This window comes from Hipposideros armiger, unplaced genomic scaffold (assembly GCF_001890085.2).
Source record: "Hipposideros armiger isolate ML-2016 unplaced genomic scaffold, ASM189008v1 scaffold_162, whole genome shotgun sequence".
NCBI lineage: Eukaryota > Metazoa > Chordata > Mammalia > Chiroptera > Hipposideridae > Hipposideros > Hipposideros armiger.
Window position 1 is genome coordinate 600,471 of NW_017731512.1, and position 23,841 is coordinate 624,311.

Sequence of the window (23,841 nt, forward strand, 5' to 3'; positions counted from 1 at the left end):
TGGACCAGGGTCAAAAGTTTGAGACCAGATGCTCTATATAATACAGCTGGTCTTCACAATAGGGGAAAAGGAAAAAGTGTACAAAGATTTTTATAAACTCATCCCCAGTACTAAGAAATACAAAGCAAAAAACAAGCTCAAGAGTTTGTGTCCTACTGTGAAAGATCCACCCTTTCTTTATATATAAAAAATGATTATCCAGCATTCAGTGCTCAGGGCTGGACTAGGATGAGGCAAATGAGGCTCTTACCTTAAGCACAAAATTTAAGGGGATGCCAAAAAACTCAGTAATCAAGATACACAATAATTTAATGCATTATTATTTTTTTAAATAAAAGTTAACGCAGAAACCTATAATGAACAAAATATCAAAATTTCAAATGAGGGTGGGATCTGATTCAGCAGCAGCACAACCCAGCCTTACCCACTGCACACTAATCCCAGCCCAGTGTAGTATATTGAGGACATTAGATTAATTCTGGATAATTATTATAGTAATCACCTCTTGAGGAACTGAGGTGATTTATGAAAAAGTAACTCTTCCTGAGATGTTTGTTAAAACCATGTCCTATCATGTTACCAAGCCGCTTAACTCTGTGCTACGCTCTAGTTGGGAAAAAATGCATTGTGATTAAATACTTTTAACTGCATGCAAGCTTGACTCTTTTGAGATTCATTCATCTTTAATTACTATCATGCCTTTGCTAGTTTTCACCTGCCTTTTCTCTTGAAAGAGGGGCATACATACAGGGAGAGTTGGGGAAGAATATAGTGAAAGGAAATAGTGGGAAGGGAAATTAGCATGATCTGGCTGAGAAACAAACCTAGATGACTGTTAAGGTGACATCAATGTTTTATTGTAAAATGAGGTCTCATGGAAGATGGTGACAAGTGACAACATATCTAAAGGAAGCAAAGAGAAATTTGCTGCTCTGGGGCTAATGCTGAGAAATTTGGAGAAATTATTGAAGAAGTGGGAGTGTCAAAAAAGTTGGGGAAGGGCCAGCTGAGTGGCGTGTTGGTTAAGAACTGGCCTGGGACGCCAGAGGGTCCCGGTTCAGATCCCACATATGAGGGCCAGTGACACTGCCCTCCACAGCTAAGATGGTGAACAACAGCTCAACCTGGAGCTGGGCTGCCCTGAGTCGCCAGCAACGGCGTAGGCTGCAGCCCCTGCTGCAGTGGGTTGCCATGGGCTACCGTGTGTAGCCAGCAGCCAGCGTGAGCGGCCAGCAGCTGCAGTGAGCGGCCGACCAGAAGCCGGTGACTGATCTGCCTCACCCAGGAAGAGCGCAATGATGGTGCCAACTTGGGCCAGTGAAGCAACGTCCTCCACAACTAGACTGAAGAGCAAAACGACAGCAACTTGTCTGTTCCCCTTCCCCCAATTCCCCAGCGCTGTTCCCATCCCCCAATTCCCCAATTAAAAAAAAAAAAGTTGGGGAAAAGAACCTGTGAATATTGCATGGTTTTTTTTCCAAAGAGAAGAAATGAGAATGGATATAGTTAGGTGTGGCCGTGAGTCTTTGGGAGCACAGATTGACAGCTTTTCCTTGGGAGTGTTATCTCAAGGGTGGTAACCAGGATAAGGTTAAAGAAACCCTCACTTACCCTTCACTCCCCCCCCCCTCAATTTTGTCCTTATACTTTAAAAGGAAAGATAAATTTCTGTGAAACAGAACAGAGTGAGGATGCCTTTTCTAGCATAAGTTTGACAAAGCATCAAATGGATCCCAATAAGGAAGAAAAAGTAAGTCTCTAACAAGTTTAATTGTATAAACCCATGTTTATAAAATGAAAGGACCACCCACAATCACAGACAAATAAGAGAGACACATGGCACCATAAGGAAAATAAAAATATGACCAGACAGCAAAGCTGCTGAGACTTGGGGGTGGAGGCGGGGCTGGGGGTGGGGCTGGGAAAGGAAGCTGAAGATGACAAAAGTTGGTTACATAACTTTATTATGGAAAATTTCAAACATTTATAAAAATAAAGAGAATAGTATAATGAACCTTCATATATCTATCACAAAGCTGCAACGATCAATCAATTCATGACCAGCCTGGTTTCATCTATCCCCACTCCCCTGGATTACTTTGATATAAATTCCATAGATATCGATTTCATTCATAAGTATTTCAATATGTATTTCTAGAAGGTAAGGTTTATTTTTAAACATACTACCAAAATCCTTTATCACACTTACAATTTAATAATAATTTAATATCATTTTTTCCAGTTGCGTCATTTAAAAAGTTATTTGACTAAGATTCCAAATAGGTTATAATTGGTTGATATGTCTTCTAAATTTCTTTTACTCTATAATTCCCCTCCCCCACTTTTTTCTTCTTATGGTTTATTTATTGAAGAAATTAGTTTTTTTATCATGTTTATCATGTCCCCTACATTTTTAATTTTTTGATTGCATCATCACAATGTCATTTAATATGTTTCTTGCCCCTGTCTTTCTTGTAAACTAGTAATTAGTTATAGGAGCTTGATCTGATTCATGTTCAATTTTTTTGGAAAGAGTATTTCTTGGGTGGTATGCCTATGTATACAATGTCTGGCTGTTTCTCTTTGTGGAGTCTTGCCTATATCTACTAATTGGGGACTGCAAAATTGTTTATTCAATATTTATTGGGTTGTTGGAAAAATCGTGATGTATTTTTTCTATATTTTTCATTGCAAAAATGTGTCCTGACTTTTCCGAAAACCCAGTACTTTATTTATTAATAATGACTTTCTAAAATTATTTATTAACTGTACTATTTCTATAAAGAAAAACAAAGAGTTTTAAAGTTAAGTGGGAACATGCTAATTTCACACACACACACACACACACACACACACACACACAGTTAGACAATTAAGTTTGCGAACTTTCTACCATGTAAGTACACAGTGGAAAGTTGGTGAACTCAATTGTCCAACCAGTGATATATATAACCTCAAATACATATAAAAGGTTAAAATGTTGATCCTGCCCTACCTATTTACTGTGTCCACTTCCCTGTTTCTCCACCCTTTTAAAATTAAGATCTCAAATAATTAGTCTCAGATATTTGTCTCCATATCTTTTCTCTTGTTTTTTTTGTCAGCTAAGCTCTAATATGTATTTTGTTCCCTAACTCCACTAAAACTGCTCATATGAAGTACTGATGATATCCATATTGACATTTTTAATGGAAAAAGTTTTTAAAATTTGAATTTAAGTGAAAACAATGGACATTTTCCTGTTTCCTAACTTGATCTCTCCGGAGTGTTTGGCATCATGGATATGGCCTGTTTCTTATGCTTCTCTTTGCACTCTTGGCGTCTGGGAATGCACTATCGTCTGGATTCCCTCTTGTTTCCCAAGCTATCCTTGCTCAGCCTCTTTCATTAAGTTCTTTATGTTTTCTCATCTCATATCCTCTTTTCTGCTTTTATTCCTTTTTCTCTCTCATGTCTACACACTTCCTACTTATCTCCTCCTCTCTATTGCTTTCGATTGTACCAGTTCCCGGAGACTCCCAATCGGTATCTCCTGAGCTCCAGGCTTACCAATAGGATTTTCACTTGTAGGTTCTCAGGAACCTCCAGTCAATGTGCCTTTTTGAAACCTCATTATCTGCCCTGCAAGTGTGTTTCTCTTATATTACCCTGCATGTGATAAATACTGACATCAAACTAATAACCCTGGCCAGAAGCTGGAGGTTCTGTCCAAATTTCTCCCTCTCCATCCTCACTCAGTCTGTCTCATAAAAATCACCATGCCCCCCCACCCCCATTCCATGCCCCCTTCTCCTTTTTCAATGACATGATTTTAGTTCGGACTCCATTACATTTCTCTCCTCCTGATTTTGTAGCTTCCTAGTTAATATCCTGCTTCCTGGGCACACTTTTCCATCCTCAGAGCATCTGTCGAATTTCCTCATATTCTGAATTTGAAGTTCTGATTCATCCTCTTAGCCCCTGGGGTGCTTTGTTAGGCTTGTCCTTCCTTTCTAGTCTCATCTCCCCGCCTCTGTCTCTAAAGGTATCCTTCATTTCAGTTAAGCTACCTGCTGAGCCTTTGAAAATGTCTCCTATTTCCCAATTCTGTGCTTTTTTGAGCTATTTCCACTAGACTCCTATTTTAGGCTTTGCAGGCCACCTACAGTGCCTGCCAAATATTCTTTTTTGTTATGTTTTACAACCCTTTAAAAATGTTAAGAACTATTCTTAGGTAGAGGCTGTGCAAATACTGGTCTAGATCTATTATAGATTTGGCCCACAGACAATAGCTTGCTATCCCCTGGCCTAGCTTGCTGTTTTCTTGCCTTCTCCACTTAACCTAGCTCCTACTGAGCTCTTAAGAGTCAGGTTAAGAGTCACCTCCTCCTGGAAGCCTCTCTGACTCCCTTTCCCTGGTATGACTTAGTTGCCCTTCTTGTATGCTCCCTCTGCATATCATTATCTCTTTACGTGTGTCATTTCATTTAGTCTTCACACAACAGCTCCTTGAAGAAAGTACTTTCATTTCCTTCATTTTATAGATGAGAAAACTGAGGCACAAAGAGTTAAGGAATGTATCCAAGTGCATTTGAGTTTCAGCAAGACTGTTGAGAAGATCTTTTGTGATAGTCCTCAATAAATATGTAAAGAGCTCACCATGGGCTATGTTCTGGGTGCTAGGGCCAAGGCAGTGAACACAATACTCAAAATTACTCCTTTTATGGTGCTTCCATTTTAGAGAAGAGACGGTCAATTAAAAAAAAGAGAATAAATAAAATGTACAGTGTATTAGATGGTAGTAAGTACTAAGGAGAAGGAAACAGGAAGTTTTACCATGAAGTACACAAGATAAAACAGGGTGGGAAAAGAAGCCCTCCATGAGGAGGAGGCATTTGTGCAAAGAATGGAAGGAAACGAGAGCGTGATCTCTGAGAATATCTGAAGAGTGAGAATAAGAGTTTTTTAAGAGAAGTCAGAGAGGTAAGGGGAAGCGGGTGACAATGTGGGACCTCTGAGGACATTGTGATGATTTGGCTTCACTAAGATTCAAATGGGAAGCTATTGAAGGCTTGGAGCAGAAGAGTGACATAACCTGATTTACCCCTTTTTAAGAATAATGGTTTCTGGGCAGAGAATAGACTGAGGGTGAGCAAGAGTGGAAGCTGAAGTCAGATTGGGTGGCTATTGCAATAACCCAGATAAGAAATGATGGTAGTTTGGGCCAGTGTGAGCAGTGGAGGAGGTGAGAAGTAATTAGATTTGGGATATATTTTGAAGGTAGAGTTAACAAGATTTGCTGAAGAATTGAATGTGGGGATGTAAGAGAAAGACATGACTCAAGTAGTACTGTCGGTTTTGGGCCCAAGCATCTGGAAGAATTTGGTTGTAGTTGACTGACATGAGGAGGATGTGGTTGGAACAGGTTCCTAGGGGAGGACTGGGAGCTCAGAAGAGAGAAGGAACAACAGCCCAGTGGGCTCGCAGCTCATCGAATGACAATGTCTATGCTACTGGATGGATTGATGTCAGCAGGAGGGAGATCCTGAGAGTGTTTGAAGGGATCTGTGCACTGACCTGTCTTTTTATTAATGATGGGGGTCATTTTGCCATTGACACAATGCTTGATACAAGCTGATAGATATTGGGTGACAAGACTGAGTCCCAGGATAGATGAAATAAAGCTAAACAAACACAAAGTCTTGCAAATTTCTAGTGTTCAAGCAACATCTATTTGAGGAATAGCATTGTTGTTAAAAGCATATTGATTGTGGTCAAACAGATTTGGTCCAAAATCTCAACCTTCCCCTTCTTAGTCCTGTCCCCTTGCTTAGTCAAATAACTTCCCTATTTATAAAATGGCACAGTAATGCCTTGCTCAAAGGATTGTTATGAAAATGAAATAATATAATAAAGTACTTACACGGCCTAGGATGTAATAAGTAGTTGGCAAATACGATGTTTTATTTTCAAAGACCTCTATTTCTATCATTTATTATTATTTTTTTAATTAGGCATTAGCAAAAATTGGAGTTTGGGGTGGGCTTTTAAGAGCCTCTTGAAATAATATTAGGACTAGAGGTTTTCTAGTAGCTGAAACATGATTTCCCCAGAACATGTTTCCTTGTCAGCCTCTAATCTCACCTGAAAATGTTAGCCTTCTTCTCTTTATCTTTCCAACTTCTGCTTTCAGTTCTTTCTGCCATAAGATTAATAACCTATTTTATGGTGTGTTTTTTAAATTTTATTGGGGAACAGTGTGTTTTTCCAGAACCCATCAGCTCCAAGTAAAGTAGCTGTTTCAATCTAGTTGTGGAGGGCACAACTCAGTGGCCCATGTGGGTATCGAACCGGCAACCTTGGTTTTATGTGCACTGCACTCTAACCACCTGAGCTAACCGGCCGCCCCTATTTTATGTTTTCTATCATATTTTAAGTCATCCTGTTATAATATTTGTTTATAATTTTCCCCCTTTATCTGACATCTTGGACACTTTCTAGGGCTTTTAATACTATTTTTCTCATATTTTATACTGAGGTATTTACATATGATAAAATTCACCAATTTTAATTTTACAATTTAATGAGTCTTGACAAGTGTATATACCATAAAAAATCAGAACTTTTGGGCCTACGCTTTTAAAGCCTTTCAGTTGAAAATAATTGTGTTTCTTAACCTGTTTATAAATGACAAACTGAAAAATCCATTATATCTTTTACTTGTCTTCCTTTTGTCCTTTAAATAAGATAAAATGTTGGCAGTAAATGAAGAACTTGCCAAGAATAAATTTGATTTCAGGATACTTAGGGCTCTGCCAGTAACTGCTGTTGAGAATCAGGGTACTAATTTATCTTCTTAGTCTTCGTCTTCTGGTTTGTTTCCTTGTAATGCTAATATGTTTTGAATCAGGGCATGCTTGAAGAATGGTGAGATGGGAGAGGCGAGTGGTGAGGAGGTGGTAAGACCAGTTGGCACAAGGAACATCAAAACTCTCTTATTTCATTCCTTAAATAGCATAATTACATGTAAATGAGGCCCAGTACTGCAAATTAATTGCTTAAAGCACAAAATAAAATTGTAACTGTTAGGAAATTATTTGAAAAAGAGACATAATACGCCATAGTCATTATGTTTTCTGAATAGTTACATGACAATGCTTCTGAATGCTTGTTTAATATTAATGAAGATTTCTAGATATGGAAGAAAAAAAGCCGCCTCAGAACACTATTGGCAAGATGTCCCCACTGAGCCACTCAAATTTACCATGGTCCTGGATCTAACCCTCAGCTATACTGACTGGGAAACTGGATTTGGAGAGAATGCAGAGAATGGGGCTTGTATTGCTGTTAGGTCTGCTTTAACTAAGAGATGGGATGGTTTTAGATGCGATAAAATAGGAAAAGAGAGAGCGCTTAATGGGGCTAGAAAAAGATTTTTTTTTTAATTACAGCTAAGACCTGAAAAATGTGGTTTTCTAGAAACCAAATTTCTGCTACAGTCATGCTCTAGCTCACAGGATTCCCTACTGATCAGAAAGCCTTTTAGTTTTCTCTGGCTGAAACATCAGGGCCCCAGATTTTACTAACAAAGATATGATAGTGACTTAAAAATACTTACAGGTTAAACACGAAAAGCATTAGACAGAATTTTCAGATGGAGAGAATTGCATACTTTAGCTCTTATATTTGTTTTTGCATTTTGTTACATTTATGTATTGAATCTATGTTCAGTCACTTCCATCTCAGTCTTCAGAACGATCCTGTGACAGAGGTACAAATGTCTCACTCCTTCTTTTATAGCTGAGAAAACTGAGGTTCAGAGAGTTTCAGTGACTGGCCAGAGGTTACACAGTTAGAAAATGGCAGAGCCAGAATTCAGGTCAACCATGTCTGACCCCAAAGCCTATGTTTTAACCACTCCAACCCACTGCCTCTAATAGCAGAGAGGCATAGGATACTTAAACAAGTATCTTGAGAAGTTTTCACCATTAAGCTTAGAGTTGAAAGCATTGGTGTTTTCAGTGAATTTGTCTCTGACAATCTAATTAAGGTCAAGGATTTTGAAAATAGCCCCTCAGGTCTTTCCTATTCTATAGTTCTGTGACATTATTTTAGTTGTTTGATTCCAAATAAAAAGAGATGATAAAAAGTTGCCCTTTTACATTTGTTAAGAATCACATTTAGTGAAGCTATTACAGTATTACTCATGCAAGTCTATAGGATTTGAAAAAAACCTTTTCTCCCATTTTAGGCCATTTCAGGAATAAAATCATAATGGGTTTTGGAATTTATGCCTTAATATATGTTTAGACACAGGATATATTTTATAAAATTAATTCCATAAAGAAATCTTAATGACATCATCAGAGCCATTTCTATAGTTATTATCTGACACTGGATTTGATTGTAAAGAACTTCTGTGTATATATCCAGTCATTTCTTACACAATGCAGCGTGTATTTACTTGGCTAAAAGCTAATCTAGTCATAAATATGAAATAAATCATTCAGAATAAATAAGTTGCAAAATATATTGAAAGAAAAAGTGTATGTTTAAGTACATTTTTAATGTACATTAAGTACATTCAGGTCTTAGCTGTGATTATTAAACAAATACATGTTAGTGGTTGTTTATAACTTGCTTTTCTTATAAACGTAACTTACTAAAATATATTCTTACACTCATATGGTAAAATATTATTTTAACTTTGTTTTCATGTGTAATTGAAAATAATGATTAAGAATTGGTGCAAATTAACTGACCAACACAAGGATAGTAAACAGTTACTCTGGCTTACTTATATTTCTACTTTTTAAAGCTATACATAAACATAATAGAGAAAATGCATTTCGTACATGTGAAACATGTGGCTGCAACTATTTTGTATTAATATTAATTTAGATTTCCTCCTTAACCTAGTCTTTATTTAAAAAAAGTTTAAATCAGAAAACTGAGACAAAATCCTGTACTAGTTCTGGTGTTAACTAAAATCAGTTTGTGTAGATCAGCTTTCTATCACAAAGCTCGTCTTGCCTTGTCCCCAGGTGATAGTTGCATACAAAATAAGAAAATCCGAAGGTTCTTCTTTTCTGGGCCTTCTCTTTCATTGAAAGTAAATTTCTCTTTTGAAGTCATATGCGGCAGAGGCGAGGACGGGGGTTCTGGAGCCCGCTGGCCTGAGTTTGAATCCCAGCACTGCCACTTGCTGACTGCGAGACCTGTGGCACATGCCGTGTCTCATTTTCCTCATGGGGATGACACTTGCAGTAGATGTCTCATAGGATTGCCATGAGGATAAGATATTTCTAGTGCCTAAGATGCAGAAAGCACTGTACAAATAGTCATTGTTATTATACCACCTAAGTTTTATTCAATGGCCATGTTATTGAAGTATAATGTATATGCAACAAAGAACTCATATTGTAAGTGTTCAGCTTACTGAAATTGTATAAGCTGAACAATCCTATGTAACCAGCACATAAATCATGAAACTGGTACCTTAAAAGTCCTCTTCAGTCCCCTTCTAGCTACTACCCGTCTCTAAGGGTAACCAACATCCTGACTTCTGATTAGTTTCATTAATGACTATTTGTTAAACGTTGATATTGCAGCAATTGATAAGGGATCTAGTGTAACAGCATTTTATTTTATTTTGATTTAATATCTAAGACAAAACTACTTGCTGACTAATCTTTTAATATTTATAATAATAAATATATTGCATATAAATAGAATATATAGTATAGTATGACAATAAAATATAATATTTTAATGTATTTGGTTTATAGGTTGAAAAAGCTCCTTGAACAAGAAAAAGCTTACCAAGCCCGCAAAGAAAAGGAAAATGCTAAGCGGCTCAATAAACTAAGAGATGAGCTGGTAAAACTCAAGTCCTTTGCACTCATGCTGGTAGATGAAAGACAAATGCATATTGAGCAACTTGGCCTGCAAAGCCAGAAAGTACAGGATCTTACTCAGAAACTGAGGGAAGAAGAAGAAAAGCTCAAAGCCATTACTGCCAAATCCAAAGAAGACAGGCAGAAATTACTCAAGTTAGAAGTGGATTTTGAACACAAGGCTTCAAGGTTTTCCCAAGAGCATGAAGAGATGAATGCTAAATTGGCTAATCAAGAATCTCACAACAGGCAACTTCGACTCAAGCTGGTGGGCTTAACTCAGAGAATAGAGGAGCTAGAGGAGACCAACAAAAATCTCCAAAAGGCAGAGGAAGAACTTCAGGAATTAAGAGATAAAATTGCCAAAGGGGAATGTGGCAACTCCAGCCTCATGGCAGAAGTCGAAAATCTCCGGAAGCGCGTGCTTGAGATGGAGGGTAAAGATGAGGAGATCACGAAAACGGAATCCCAGTGCAGGGAATTGAGGAAGAAGCTGCAAGAGGAAGAACATCATAGCAGGGAGCTCAGACTTGAAGTTGAGAAGTTACAGAAGAGAATGTCGGAGCTGGAGAAATTGGAAGAGGCATTTAGCAAAAGTAAATCTGAGTGCACCCAGCTACATTTAAATCTGGAGAGAGAGAAGAACTTAACTAAAGATCTGCTAAATGAATTGGAAGTGGTCAAGAGTCGAGTTAAAGAGCTGGAATGTTCTGAAAGTAGACTGGAAAAGGCTGAATTAAGCCTAAAAGATGATCTTACAAAGTTGAAGTCATTTACCGTGATGCTGGTTGATGAAAGGAAAAATATGATGGAAAAAATAAAGCAAGAAGAGAGAAAAGTGGATGGGCTCAATAAAAATTTTAAGGTGGAACAAGGAAAGGTTATGGATGTAACTGAAAAGCTAATCGAAGAAAGTAAGAAGCTTTTAAAGCTGAAATCTGAAATGGAGGAAAAAGTATACAATTTGACAAAAGAGAGAGATGAGTTGATAGGCAAATTGAAAAGTGAAGAAGAAAAATCGTCTGAATTAAGTTGCAGTGTTGACTTATTAAAGAAGAGACTTGATGGAATAGAGGAAGTGGAAAGAGAAATAACAAGAGGAAGGTCTCGAAAAGGAACCGAGCTCACTTGCCCAGAAGATAACAAGATTAAGGAACTAACACTTGAAATCGAGAGACTGAAGAAACGTCTCAAGCAACTGGAGGTGGTCGAAGGGGATTTGATGAAGACGGAGGATGAGTATGATCAGCTGGAGCAGAAATTTAGAACTGAGCAGGATAAGGCTAACTTTCTCTCTCAACAACTGGAGGAGATAAAGCACCAAATCGCCAAGAATAAAGCCATAGAGAAAGGTGAGGCTGTGAGCCAGGAAGCTGAGTTGAGACACAGATTTCGGTTGGAAGAGGCTAAAAGCCGGGACTTAAAAGCTGAAGTGCAAGCTCTTAAAGAGAAGATTCATGAATTAATGAACAAAGAAGATCAGCTTTCTCAGCTCCAAGTGGATTATTCTGTCCTTCAACAAAGATTTATGGAAGAAGAAAATAAGAACAAAAACATGGGACAGGAGGTCCTCAATCTGACCAAAGAGTTGGAGCTTTCTAAGCGTTATAGCCGAGCTCTGAGACCCAGTATGAATGGAAGAAGAATGGTAGATATACCTGTGACATCGACTGGAGTACAAACTGATGTTGTCAGTAGTGAGGCAGCAGAGGAAGAAACACCAGCAGTATTTATACGAAAATCCTTTCAAGAAGAAAATCATATCATGAGTAATCTTCGACAGGTGGGATTGAAAAAGCCTATGGAACGATCCTCTGTCCTAGACAGGTATCCTCCAGCAGCCAATGAGCTCACTATGAGAAAGTCTTGGATTCCATGGATGAGAAAAAGGGAAAATGGGCCCTCAATCACTCAGGAGAAAGGGCCTCGAACAAATTCCAGTCCAGGGCACCCAGGAGAGCTGGTTCTTTCTCCAAAGCAGGGCCAGCCCCTGCATATTCGAGTGACACCAGATCATGAGAACAGTACTGCGACTTTGGAGATAACAAGCCCAACATCTGAAGAGTTTTTTTCTAGTACCACGGTCATTCCTACATTAGGGAATCAGAAACCAAGGATAACCATTATTCCATCACCAAACGTTATGTCTCAAAAATCAAAAAGTGGAGATAGTACTCTAGGCACAGAAAGAGCCATGTCCCCAGTCACAATTACCACATATTCCAGAGAGAAGAACCCAGACAGTGGAAGAGGTGCATTTGCAGACAGGCCCACATCCCCCATTCAGATAATGACAGTGTCTACATCAGCAGCTCCGGCTGAGATTGCAGTCTCTCCTGAATCCCAGGAAATGCCCATGGGAAGGACTGTCCTCAAAGTCACCCCAGAAAAACAGACTGTTCCAACTCCAGTACGGAAATACAACTCCAATGCCAATATCATAACCACAGAAGACAATAAAATTCACATTCACTTAGGTTCTCAGTTTAAACGATCCCCTGGGACTTCAGCTGAAGGAGCAAGTCCAGTCATTACTGTCCGACCTGTCAACGTGACAGCTGAAAAGGAGGTTTCCACAGGCACTGTCCTTCGCTCTCCCAGGAACCACCTCTCGTCACGACCTGGTGCGAACAAAGTGACAAGCACTATCACCATAACACCAGTCACAACCTCATCTACTCGAGGAACCCAGTCAGTGGTGAGTAGAAGAGGTTCCAAAGTGCAGGCTGACAGAGGGAGGAAGGAGTAGTGAGAATAACACAATGCCCCAAATAAAGTAAAAAGCATATGCCTCTTGCTCCACCTGAACCCACTAGCAGAGGTTTCTTAGAGGACTAGTCACACCAAGAAATGAAAACGAAAAGTGGCTTAATGTTTTAATAAATTGAGCTAATTTTGAGGGAAAATTTTTTTCATGTAAGTTATGGAGACCCCAAAAATACTTGCAAAGATGGCCTTGTTGTAATGTCAGCATGTAGTGATAATGTTTAAAATTTGCTTTTTATGTTTAAAATAGTTTTTAAAATGGAGACTGGGGGGAAATGGTCAATATGCAAGAAAAAGTAAAACCGTTCCTGGGTTATATTTCTATAACCTAAACTATTCAATATGTGATCATGTGTGGCCATAGTCATACTTTATTCCAAAAAAATGAGATTAAAATATTTTAATATTAAGAACTTGTTTTGAAAGTAAAAAAGAAGTGAGTTTACATGTCTAAACATTATTATTTATTAATAGTATCTTGCAGAGAGCAGGTGCTTGATAAATATTTAATAACCAGGTGGAAAGCTAAATGAATGATTGTAAATAAGCATGTCTAAAGTATAAAAAGCCAGAACTTAAAAATAAATTATATTTTTCAAAACACTTCCAGCGATTGTCTTCATTTATTGGAGACAGATTAGTAAATGAAATTATAGAAGAGTTTGTACTATTTAGGTATTAATTTAAACTAATAGACTAGAAATTATGCTTCTTAGACTCTGAACAAATTCTGCAGCATATGTTGGAAACTCTTAAAAAAGACAAGAAGCTTATTATTGAAGTATAGAAACTATGGCTTATTTTCCCATATCTTCAATATAATTTACTTTAATTCTCTGGGTACAAATATAGACTCAAAAAGTGTGAACTACTAATTGCTTTGCCAGTGAAACTTTTCATTATTGGCTCTACCAGGGCCAAATAGCACTCAGAATTGCTCACCCTTCTAAAATGGTTCAATATTGCTTTTTAGGCAACAGACAGCAAGAGCTTGAATTTCTATAAAAAGGCAGAGGAGGTAGACGTTGTAACTTAGAGCAGCTTTTCCTGCTGAACATCTTATTACCATTTTAAGGGTCAGATCAAGATAGCCTTACCTTCTGTGGCAACATTTTTGACTACTGATTAAACCCCATACATTAATAGGATTTCAAAGCAGCTAAGATTTCTAAGGCCTGAATAATGGCCCACCTACACCATCAGATCCCATAAAAGCTAAGACAACAAAAAGTTTGGGATATCCCTCTTAGAAATCAAATAGCGAGGCTAGTTCATTTGTGCATTTATTCATTCAACATTTATTGAGTGTTAGCTGCTCTTTAGGCACTGGATTAGATGATGACCACAAAGGACATTTGGAAGTTCTCAGCTAAGTAGGAGGCTCAAGATTGGAACCTACCTAGTGGTTCCACGGTAGAGGTATGTACAGAGGAGCCACCAGAGAAGGCTTCACAGAAGAGGAACTTTTCACAGAGAAGGAGGAATTTTCGAGAAGGAAAAAGGAAGGAGTGTATAAAGAGAGCAGCGTGTGCAAAGTTATGGCCGTGTGAAGGAGCGTGGCATATTTGGGGAAGGGTGAACAGTCCCTCTGTGCTGCAGCAGTTGGGCATGGAGGCAAAATGAAAGGCAAACTGGGGGCAGGTATTAAAGAGAGACACATGTCTTATTGGAATATTGACATTTAATCTCATAGAGTATCAAAAGGGAGCCTTGAAAAGGGTAATGATGATTTAAAAAACATTGCATTATTTATGTTTTAGAAAGATATGTCTACAAAACAGTTTAAAGAATAAATTGGGCCGGCCGAGTGGCTCATTGGTTAAGAGCTGGCTTGGGACGCCAGGGGGCCCCGGTTCGGATCCCACATGTGAGGGCCAGTGACACTGCCCTCTACAGCTAAGATGCTGAACAACAGCTCAACTTGGAGTTGGGCTGCTGTGAGTCGCGGCGTAGGCTGCAACCCCTGCTGTAGTGGGTTGCCATGGGCTACCGTATGTAGCCAGCAGCCAGCGTGAGTGGCCAGCAGCCACTGTGAGTGCTGTCCAGAAGCTGGCGACTGATCTGCCTCGCCCGGGAAGAGCGCAATGATGGTGTCAACTTGGGCCAGTGAAGAACATCCTCCACAACTAGACTGAAGAACAAAACGACAGCAACTTGTCTGTTCCCCTTCCCCCAATTTCCCAGCGCTGTTCCAATTCCCCAATAAAAATAAATAAATAAATAAATAATTGGAGGGGACAAAGGCTGAGGACAGGGATACTGTTGCATTTTTCTGGCTAGAGATGGTGTAGTGCAAATGGGGGCAGAGATATATTGAAGACAGAATCAAAGATTTCATGACAAATTGAGTATGGAGGGTGGCTCTCAGGTTTCTGGTTTGGCTGTACGGACGAATAGGATGAGAAACATAGGGGACTACTGTTTGGGGGAGAAGATAAGTAATGTTTGGGACATGTTATATTTGAGATACCTGAGGGACGCTGGAAATGTCTAGCAAGTAGTTGGAAGTCAGGATCTGTATTTAAGGAGGAGAGCATTGAAGGCTTGAGGTACCGGGACTCATCAACACATGGGGTGATAACTGAGGTGATTCTCAGGATGAAAGAGAAAAATCAAAAGAGGGCTGAGAATGCAATATGAGGTCACCCACATTTAGCAGGCAGGCAAGCTAGAACAAGGAGCCAGCAAGAGATTGAAAAGGAGTCATCAGAGACAGGCTGTGAATGGGTGAGACTCAGGTAAGAAATCCCAGCAAAAGAGTTTTAGGAGCACTTCAAGGAGGGTGTGGTCATCAGTGACAATAAAAAAATGAGAAGACACTGGCATCCTTAGGATGTGAAAGGAGAGCTGCTTCGTATTAAGAAAGAGGAGATAATTTGGGGTACAATTAAATTACCTGAGTTTATGTGAGGCGGCCTGTATTTTCTCTGTGAAATAGGCGGTAAGGTCCTTCCTCTTCAGTAAGGGTAGAGGAGGTAGGTTAGGGGCTTGAGAAGAGGAGGAAGTTTGGAATACGTTTTCAGGCAAGAAGAAAGGGGAGCAATTAGAGTGGATCGGGTACCGTGAAGACTTCAAGTTTCTAATAGGAATTTTATCTGGGGAGGGCCTGCCTGTGGCTGCTCCTGTGTGGCAAGAGTCCTAACTCTCGGATGGATGGCATATCCAGTCGTAAACTCACCACCGTTTCCCTTGTGTTTCTGTATTTTCTGTCTTACAGTCAGGACAAGATGGGTCATCCCAGCGGCCTACACCCACCCGCATTCCTATGTCAAAAGGTATGAAAGCAGGAAAGCCAGTAGTGGCAGCCCCAGGAGCAGGAAATCTGACCAAACTCGAGCCTCGAGCTGAGACTCAGTCTATGAAAATAGAGCTGAAGAAATCTGCAGCCGGCAGCACTACCTCTCTTGGAGGGGGGAAGGGCTGAGGGCAGTGGCTGAGGGGGTATGTTGTGCAGATGCTACTGCTATAGTGAAAACAAACCTTCGTTTTTTTTCGTGCCAACTCTTTACATGTACTAATTGAAGTTTTAAGTATCTTGTTTATAAAATAATGTACTAATAGCCATGTGTCTTTCCTATTTTGTGAATTTGTTTTGATGCGGGGGAACAGAACTAACTAGCAAAAGTACTGTTTGCTGTGTGCTTGGTTGAGGATGCTGGGCTTGAGGTAGGACCTGACTTCTAGTCCCAGTTTTGCATCTAGAAAGTGGACCCATCAGTTAACTCATCTGAACCGCAGTTTCTTTGTCAATAAGACAGAGGAGCTGGATCACATCCTCCCCGAAGCCAGCTCTCATAATTGTGAATCAAATTTAGTAGGCCTTGTTCCACAATAATTGATTTTTCAAAAATTCTATTAAGAAATAGGAAATAGTTTAACTACTGTCATTTGCCTCTATCAAATCCCAAATTTGCTTTATGTGCTGGAAGAAACACCTCCTAGCTATCAAAGGGCCTGGACCTCTACAGTTTTGCAAAAACAAAAGCCTCTGACATGATTTCAGGAAATAATGTGAATGTGAAATAAAATGGAAATGAAATATGGACTCCTAAAAACAGAGTTTTACTTTTTTGTGTGTGTCTGTGTGTACTGTAGAGGTTTTGGCCATTTCCAAAACATTCCCAGAATTTCATAGACAATAATTTTAGAACCATTAATGTCAGACTCATACTCTATTCAAGTGTACAATTGATTTAAATTGTGGAGCAATTTGAATAGAGCTGCCAAATGTCTCTTGATAGCTCAACAGAGGTTGTAATGGATAGGAAATAGCAGAAACTAAATTCTGATACGTTAATGCCAAGAAAAAAGATGACATCATGCATAGTTTCATTGAATTCAAATATTTTCCTCAGTTAACTGTGGACTTTACTTGCAAATATAAAACTGGTTCATGATTTTGTGTGTGTGTGTGTGTGTGTGTGTGTGTGTGAGATGTGGAGTATCATTCCTGTTTTACTTGTGTTTGTATCATTTTCATTAATTTTAAGCATGTTTTAATCTGCATGAAACTGTGTGAGTGCAGAAAGCCAGGTGTCTTTGTGAAGATTAACCATGTTCAAGGAGACACTGCTTCATAGTCAAATAACAACAGATGAGCTCAAGGCTGATAACCTGTAGCATAGCACATGAGGTCTTCTGGAGGCAGCACCTTTGTCAAAAATTTTCAATCAGTTGGGTGAACTTTACAAAAACAGAATAACCACAAAATTACAGGTTGTTATTTTTCCACTTATGAATTATGAGGGTTCCAAAATTATTTGGATAGTCACTACTCTTGACATTTGGAAAAAGATAGATTTAAAGAAAACCATATATGATTAGTTTTTAGCCCGTGATTCATCATGCTTCATGATAAAGAGGTTTTTAAAATTTCTTTCCACACTGGAGTTCCTATCCCTTGCAGAACTTGGACTTGAATTGTACATGATGGGGGTAGATGCCTCACAGTATTCACCTCTGTTGCCTACGGCTCATCAGTTCTCAGCATATGTACTAAAAAAAATACTGAGCAACCATGGTAGACATGGCATAATAATAGGATTTCAAGGTAGAAGGAGAGAGACTGAGAATGAAGACGTTATGAAATATGATTTTGAACAAGTTTAAACGAGAGATCTTGCCATTTCTAATACTGAGTTGTATTTTTTTTAAGGAATTTTGCCCCTTCTGTAAAGTGGACATTCATCCCTTTCAAAAGCAAGAACAGTCTCTGCCATTTAGGGTATTTAGTGTTACTGTACCATAACATACTGGATTTAAGCATATGAAGGTGTCAAAAGTATGACACATTGCATTCCTTTTGATTTCACCTGCCATTTTTCAGTAACTTCTATCATAATCTCATTGTCACTGTTGCTGGTTTTGCTTTGACCTGCTCACACCAGGCTTACGTCTTTTCGTCCTAGAAATCCATACCATCCGCAGGGAGAGTGTTCCGAAAGACTTAACTGCATGTACAGGATGTTTATACATCTGTCTTGGAACAGAGCCACCTACAAAGTACAACTGCTAAGAAAACTTGGCAGAACAACACATATTCACTTTGCAGAAATGATAAAGAACAACCGCCATGGCCGTTTTTCTCTGTAATTTTAGAACCAACTCTACATTTATTGGATATCTGTGTTCTAAACTACATATTAGAAATGAAATCCACTGGGAATAAGAGGTGGGGGATTAAATCCACTCCAATTCCAGCTTCCATTTGTGAGTATAATGTTTTTAAGATGCAGTTTAATGTGCTTTTATAAGTGAATGGGATTAAAAGGTTAGTCTTTTCCCTGTCCTGAAACATAGTATTGTGTAGTAAAATAAAAAGGGTTTCCCCAGAGATGCTGTGTGTAGCTGTTGCTCAGGTCCCACTCTGGGAAACAAAGTGGGTTGCCGTTTCCACAGATTTCAATGTCATGGTGCTCCCAGGAGGTGTGACGTACAGGGCACAGTCTGCACAACTGCAGAGGAGGCCCTGGTCTTCCCCTCTTGAGAATAATCTTTGTGTGCTTACCATTTCAGCACACTACGATGGTGTCCATTTAGCATGCATGTTACCAGAAATGATCCTATATGGGACACGGCCCTACAGGTATTTATCATTTCTTGAAAATGATCTTCCTGCTTAAACAGAGTCATTCAGTTTCTACTGGCATTTTTATCAGATTTTTAGTGAGGACAGGTAATGGGTGACAATTTGGCTCTCTAGAGATTTTAGTATATTCATTCAGGGTATAGCGTTACCAGATTTCTTACTTAAGTATCTTCAAGAAGGGAGTGAAGAAATAGCTTTGATGTGTGCCGTGGGATGAATATAATTTCAGGGAAATGAAAACATGTCCATGAATGTAAAATGTACAGAGATTTGAATTTCTCATTCTCTCATAGATTCAGAATACTGGGGAAGGAATGAGACTTTCCTGATTGGGAAAATCCCAGGGATATCAGATAGGAAGAACATGTTTATATGGGAGGCTGGAGGGCAGAAGAGAAAGAGGTAACAAGATGAGTACAGAGAGTGTTTCCCAGTAAACAAGATTGTATGATTCCAAAATTTCCCCAACCCAGATGAAATTTAGTGTTTACCTCCTACCTCCTCACCCAGGTCTCCTCATTGGTTATCTCCTCATTCTCTGCTCTTTCAACTTCCCCCTTTCACCTGTTACCTCTACACAGGATGTAAATATGCTCTGGCCTCTTCCATTTTAGTACAATTCTTCCTTTAATTGTACAGTCCTCTATAGCTACTGCCCCATCTCCTTCCTGCCCAGTTAAACTATCGACAGAACACTCAAACTTTTGTGCCTCCACTTCCATACTTTTCATTTATTCCTTAATTACCTTTTATTCTTGTTAATTTGTATACATAGCTAAAATAGAAGCCAGTGCTAAACAGACAATGAAAACATCTGTTCCTTACCCCACCCTCCTTTTCCCTCAATTTTGCTGCCTGGAGAAAATCATTTCTAATTTTTAACTGTTTCTTCTGGTATTTACCTTTATATTTCTAAATAATATACTTGTACTCTGTCTTTTTATTTATCAGTTTTAGATATGATTTTTTTGTCTCCCCATTATTGTTTTGATGGTTGAGGATTTAGTCCTGTCACATGTCCTCTTTTTCCTTTTCCCCATCCTTCCAATATGATTACATCACACATTTTTTTTGTAAATAATCAGTCAGCATTTGCATGTTTATATATATATATATGTTTACAATGTATATTGTTCCCGGTGAAGCCAAGTGGTATACTATGATTTTGTTGCCTTCTTCTTACCACTTTTCCTCTTCAAAAGAATACTTGCTTCAATTTTTTATCTGCTTGGTTTTTTTATGTATCTATCTTTATTTTTCCAAATGCTCCAATAGATCTGCCAAACACCTACCAGTAATTTTTTCAAATACTTAAAAACACATCAGTTTCATATTTTTTCTTGGGGGTCCTCTTAGTTCAGCCCTATGCTTCCCTATCAAGTCTGGACTACTTGTCGTCTAGGCCTGCTGTACAATTGTTATCCTGTTGTCTTTTTGCCTATGTTGAATCCTTGGTTCCCTGGATTATTTTTTTTTAATCTCTACTTCTTTTGCTTAACAGTCTGTCTTTATCTCTATCTATCTATCTATCTATCTATCTATCTATCTATCTATCTATCTATCTATACCTATTTACCTACCTTTCGAAGTATATCTTCCAGTACTTTTTACAGAGAAAGTAACCTCTTCAGTAACCTCTCTGAGGCAAGCTACCTGTATTTTGGGAATAGATCAGGGGGAGATGGAGAATCCTACAGTTCAGCATGTCAGCTTTTCACTCCCCTGTATTCAGTCTATGTTGCCCATTCTTATACCTAGTTCCACAACTTCTTAGGTCAGTTTTTTCAGAAAATGAACTTCAAGTCTAATCTCTGGTAAGGGTGAAAGTAGAGGGAGGTTAAGCCTGTCTCCCTCTGTGACCAAGCCACCTAATTTCCTTTGGTTTTCCTTTGACTTCTCTGACTGCTCCACCCATTTCCCTTGCTGGCTCCTTATTTTAGGCATACATCATAAGTGTTGTTCACCTTGCCTCTATCAAAAGCCATTTTCCAACACTATGTGCTCATTCTGGTTATTTCATGCACTCCCATGGCTTTAATTATCACCCATATGCTGATGACCAACAAACTGCTATCTCCAACTCACTTTGTCTAAAAGCCATTCTCAACACCTTCTCCATCCTTCTTCTCAGGTTTCTTCTCTTATTACTCTCCACCTTAGCAGGGTTGTCTTGATCTACCCAAACCACCTGAACTAGAAACCTGGTAGCCATTTTAGGCTCCCCCTTCTCCCTCATCCATCAAGTAGATCCATTCAACAAGTCTCATAACCCCCTAACGCCTCTAGCCACTGAACTCACATCTCTGTTTCCTCTACCACTGCCTGAGTTGAGGTTTTAATTACTTGTCATCTGGATTACTCTGGTACACTCCTAACTGGTCTCATAACCTCCAGCTTCAAAACCCTCTGATCCATTTTCCATTTTGTTTTCCAAAGTGCAAGTTGATCATACCACTCTTCTATTTGAAAACACTTGAGAAGTTCCTCATTACCTACAGAATACAATGCCAGCTCCTTGGTATGTCCCGCACGGCTCTCTGTGATATGGCTCTCTACCTCCCCCCTTTTCTGAGCACCCTTCCCTTTCCCTTGTCTGGACTCCTACTCCCCCGCCCCTCCAGGCCCACAGAAGGATTTGCATAGCACTCCAGGCCACCTTTCCTTGACTTGATCAACTTGTTCCTTCTCCCTGGATTGCCCTTTCTTCTACTTTTGCTTCTAGGGTTGTGTCCTTCCATATTCAAAGTCTCTTTTAAAACCATTGCTGCCTCTAGGAAGACAAACCATTATTTCAGGACCTATCCTGGGGTGTAAGCTTGTCCATTGCTGTGAAAAAAAAAAACTTGGCATTTACTGTAGAGAAAGAAAACCAGCAGTTGAAGGATGACTGGAAGTTGGGGAAGAAAGAGGTGCTTTTGCTTCTTCTCTTTGTCTGCAATGTAAGCCTGAGAGAATGATATGGAGGGTGGTGACAAATCATGTGTGAGAACATGGAGATAAAGAGATAGTGGAATTAGAGAAAATCCAGGTACTGCCATTCTGGATAGCATAAATTACTTCTATTTCTGTCCAGAGGCACCCTGTCAGGTAATGGAAGTAAAATAGCCAGGAGTCCAGGACTCAGGAGTTCTCGCCTCTGAAGACCTCCCATGCGTGGAGAACTAGGGGCCTGAGAGGTTTCTGTGAAGTATAAACATACTTGAATGAATTATGAATGACTCTTTCCTCACCCTCTCTGATTTCCCCAGAGAAGCATGGATGATACTTCAGGAAAGAAAAAGTTTTGGGTGAGTTGTCTCAGGTTCATGAAGGACCCACTAAAATAGGTCACAGAGGCTCTTATTTTAAAGGGCCCAACCACACCATTAAGCAGGATTTAAGATCTAAAATAGATATCAAGGTGAACATCCAGGAAAGGTGGATTGCTGAACGATGGACTAAACACCTGAGATAGGACTGAAAACCAGAGTAAGGCTGTGTAACCTTTGGCAAATCATCCTACCTTGGTTTGGTTTAGTATTTAGCTGTACCTAAGGTCTGACAATTAAGTTCACAAACTCATCTTAGAAATAGTGTTATATACCTCATTGCTGAATATCACTATGGTCACCTTAGAAGTGCTCCCCTTGGGAAGCTATGCACCAACACCAGTGCCAGGTCTACCCTTCAAAGCAATATTGGAACTCTTTTTCTGGAATGGCCATCAGAGCAGTCATTGTATTACCCTTGATGTTCTGAATGTCACCAAAATGTCTTCCTTTCAATATTTCCTTTATCTTTGGGTAAAGAAAGAAGTCATTGGGGGCCAGATCAGGTGAGTAGGGAGGGTATTCCAATACGGTTATTTGTTTACTGGCTAAAAACTCCCTCACAGACAGTACCGTGTGAGCTGGTGCATTGTCGTGATGCAAGAGCCATGAATTGTTGGTGAAAAGTTCAGGTTGTTTTCGTCTAACTTTTTCACACAGCCTTTTCAGCACTTCCAAATAGTAAACTTAGTTAACTATCCATTTGGTATAAATTCATAGTGAATAATCTCTCTGATATCAAAAAAAGTTAACATCATTTTGGACCGATGGAACATTTTTGGTCGTGGAGAATTGGCTGACTTCCATTGTGCACTTTGACACTTTGTTTCAGGGTCGTATTGGTACACTCATGTTTTACCACCAGTGATAACATGGACCCAAACATCATCTTGCCTCTTCAAAAGGTCTTGGTAAACTTCGATTCCCCTTTGCTTTTGTTCATCAGTGAGCTCCTTTGGGACCTTTTTTGCACACACCTTTCTCATGCCAAGATATTCAGTTAAGATTTTCTTAACTGTTTCTTTCTTTTTTTTTTAAATATTTTTATTAAAATACAGCTAACATACAATATTATGTTTCAGGTGTACATCACAGTTATTCAACATCTATACCTACAGAAGTAATCGCCATGATAAGTCCAACAACCATCTGACACTGTACCACACTATCATAATATTATTGACTATATTCCCTATGCTGTACATTACATCCCCATGACTTATTTGTTTTATTTTTATTTTATTTTATTTTATTTTTAATTGTTAGTTTCAGGTGTACAGAACAACGCAATAGTTATCCTTTTCATCCTCCCAAAGTAACAACCCCCATCTATTGCCCTCCCACCCCCGATATCATGCTTGTCTATTACAATTCCATTGACTCTATTCCTACTCTCTACTCCATGACCCGTGACTATATGTATATATAATTATAGTTGACATACGCTATTATTCAACATCAGCTTCAGAAATACAGTGCGGTGGCCAGGCCTCCACACTGACCATGAAGTGGTCTCCCCCACCAGACATGAGTCCATCTGGCCCCCCAAGAAATATCTACAACATTATTGGTTATATTCCCCAGACTGTCTTTTCTATCCCTGAGGTCATATTGTAGTTACCAATTTGTATTGTCTCATCCCTTCCCCTTCTCCTTCATCCCCACCCCCTCCCAACTAGCAACCTCAGTTTTTCCTCTGTGTTTCTGAGACTATCTCCGTCCACGTCTCCCGTCTATTCAGTTCCTTAGAATCCACGTATAAGTGAGATCGTATGGTATTTGTCTTTCTCTGACTGACTTATTT

General features: G+C 39.2%; 1 protein-coding gene across 8 annotated transcripts in view; it reads left to right on the forward strand.

Moving 5' to 3' along the window:
* Nucleotides 1–23,841, forward strand: part of FILIP1 (filamin A interacting protein 1) — a 199,021-nt gene that overhangs the window by 165,780 nt on the left and 9,400 nt on the right. For 4 of the 8 annotated variants that reach the window (XM_019651593.1, XM_019651591.1, XM_019651590.1 and 1 more), the window contains 4 exons: nt 9,768–12,573; nt 15,859–15,916; nt 18,657–18,726; nt 21,978–22,016. In XM_019651593.1, the coding sequence (XP_019507138.1) occupies nt 9,768–12,573; nt 15,859–15,916; nt 18,657–18,726; nt 21,978–22,016 (2,973 nt within the window). Of the gene's footprint in view, nt 1–9,767; nt 12,574–15,858; nt 16,083–18,656; nt 18,727–21,977; nt 22,017–23,841 lie in introns of all 8 variants that reach the window. The other 4 variants (XM_019651595.1, XM_019651594.1, XM_019651597.1 and 1 more) reach the window with 2 other exon arrangements.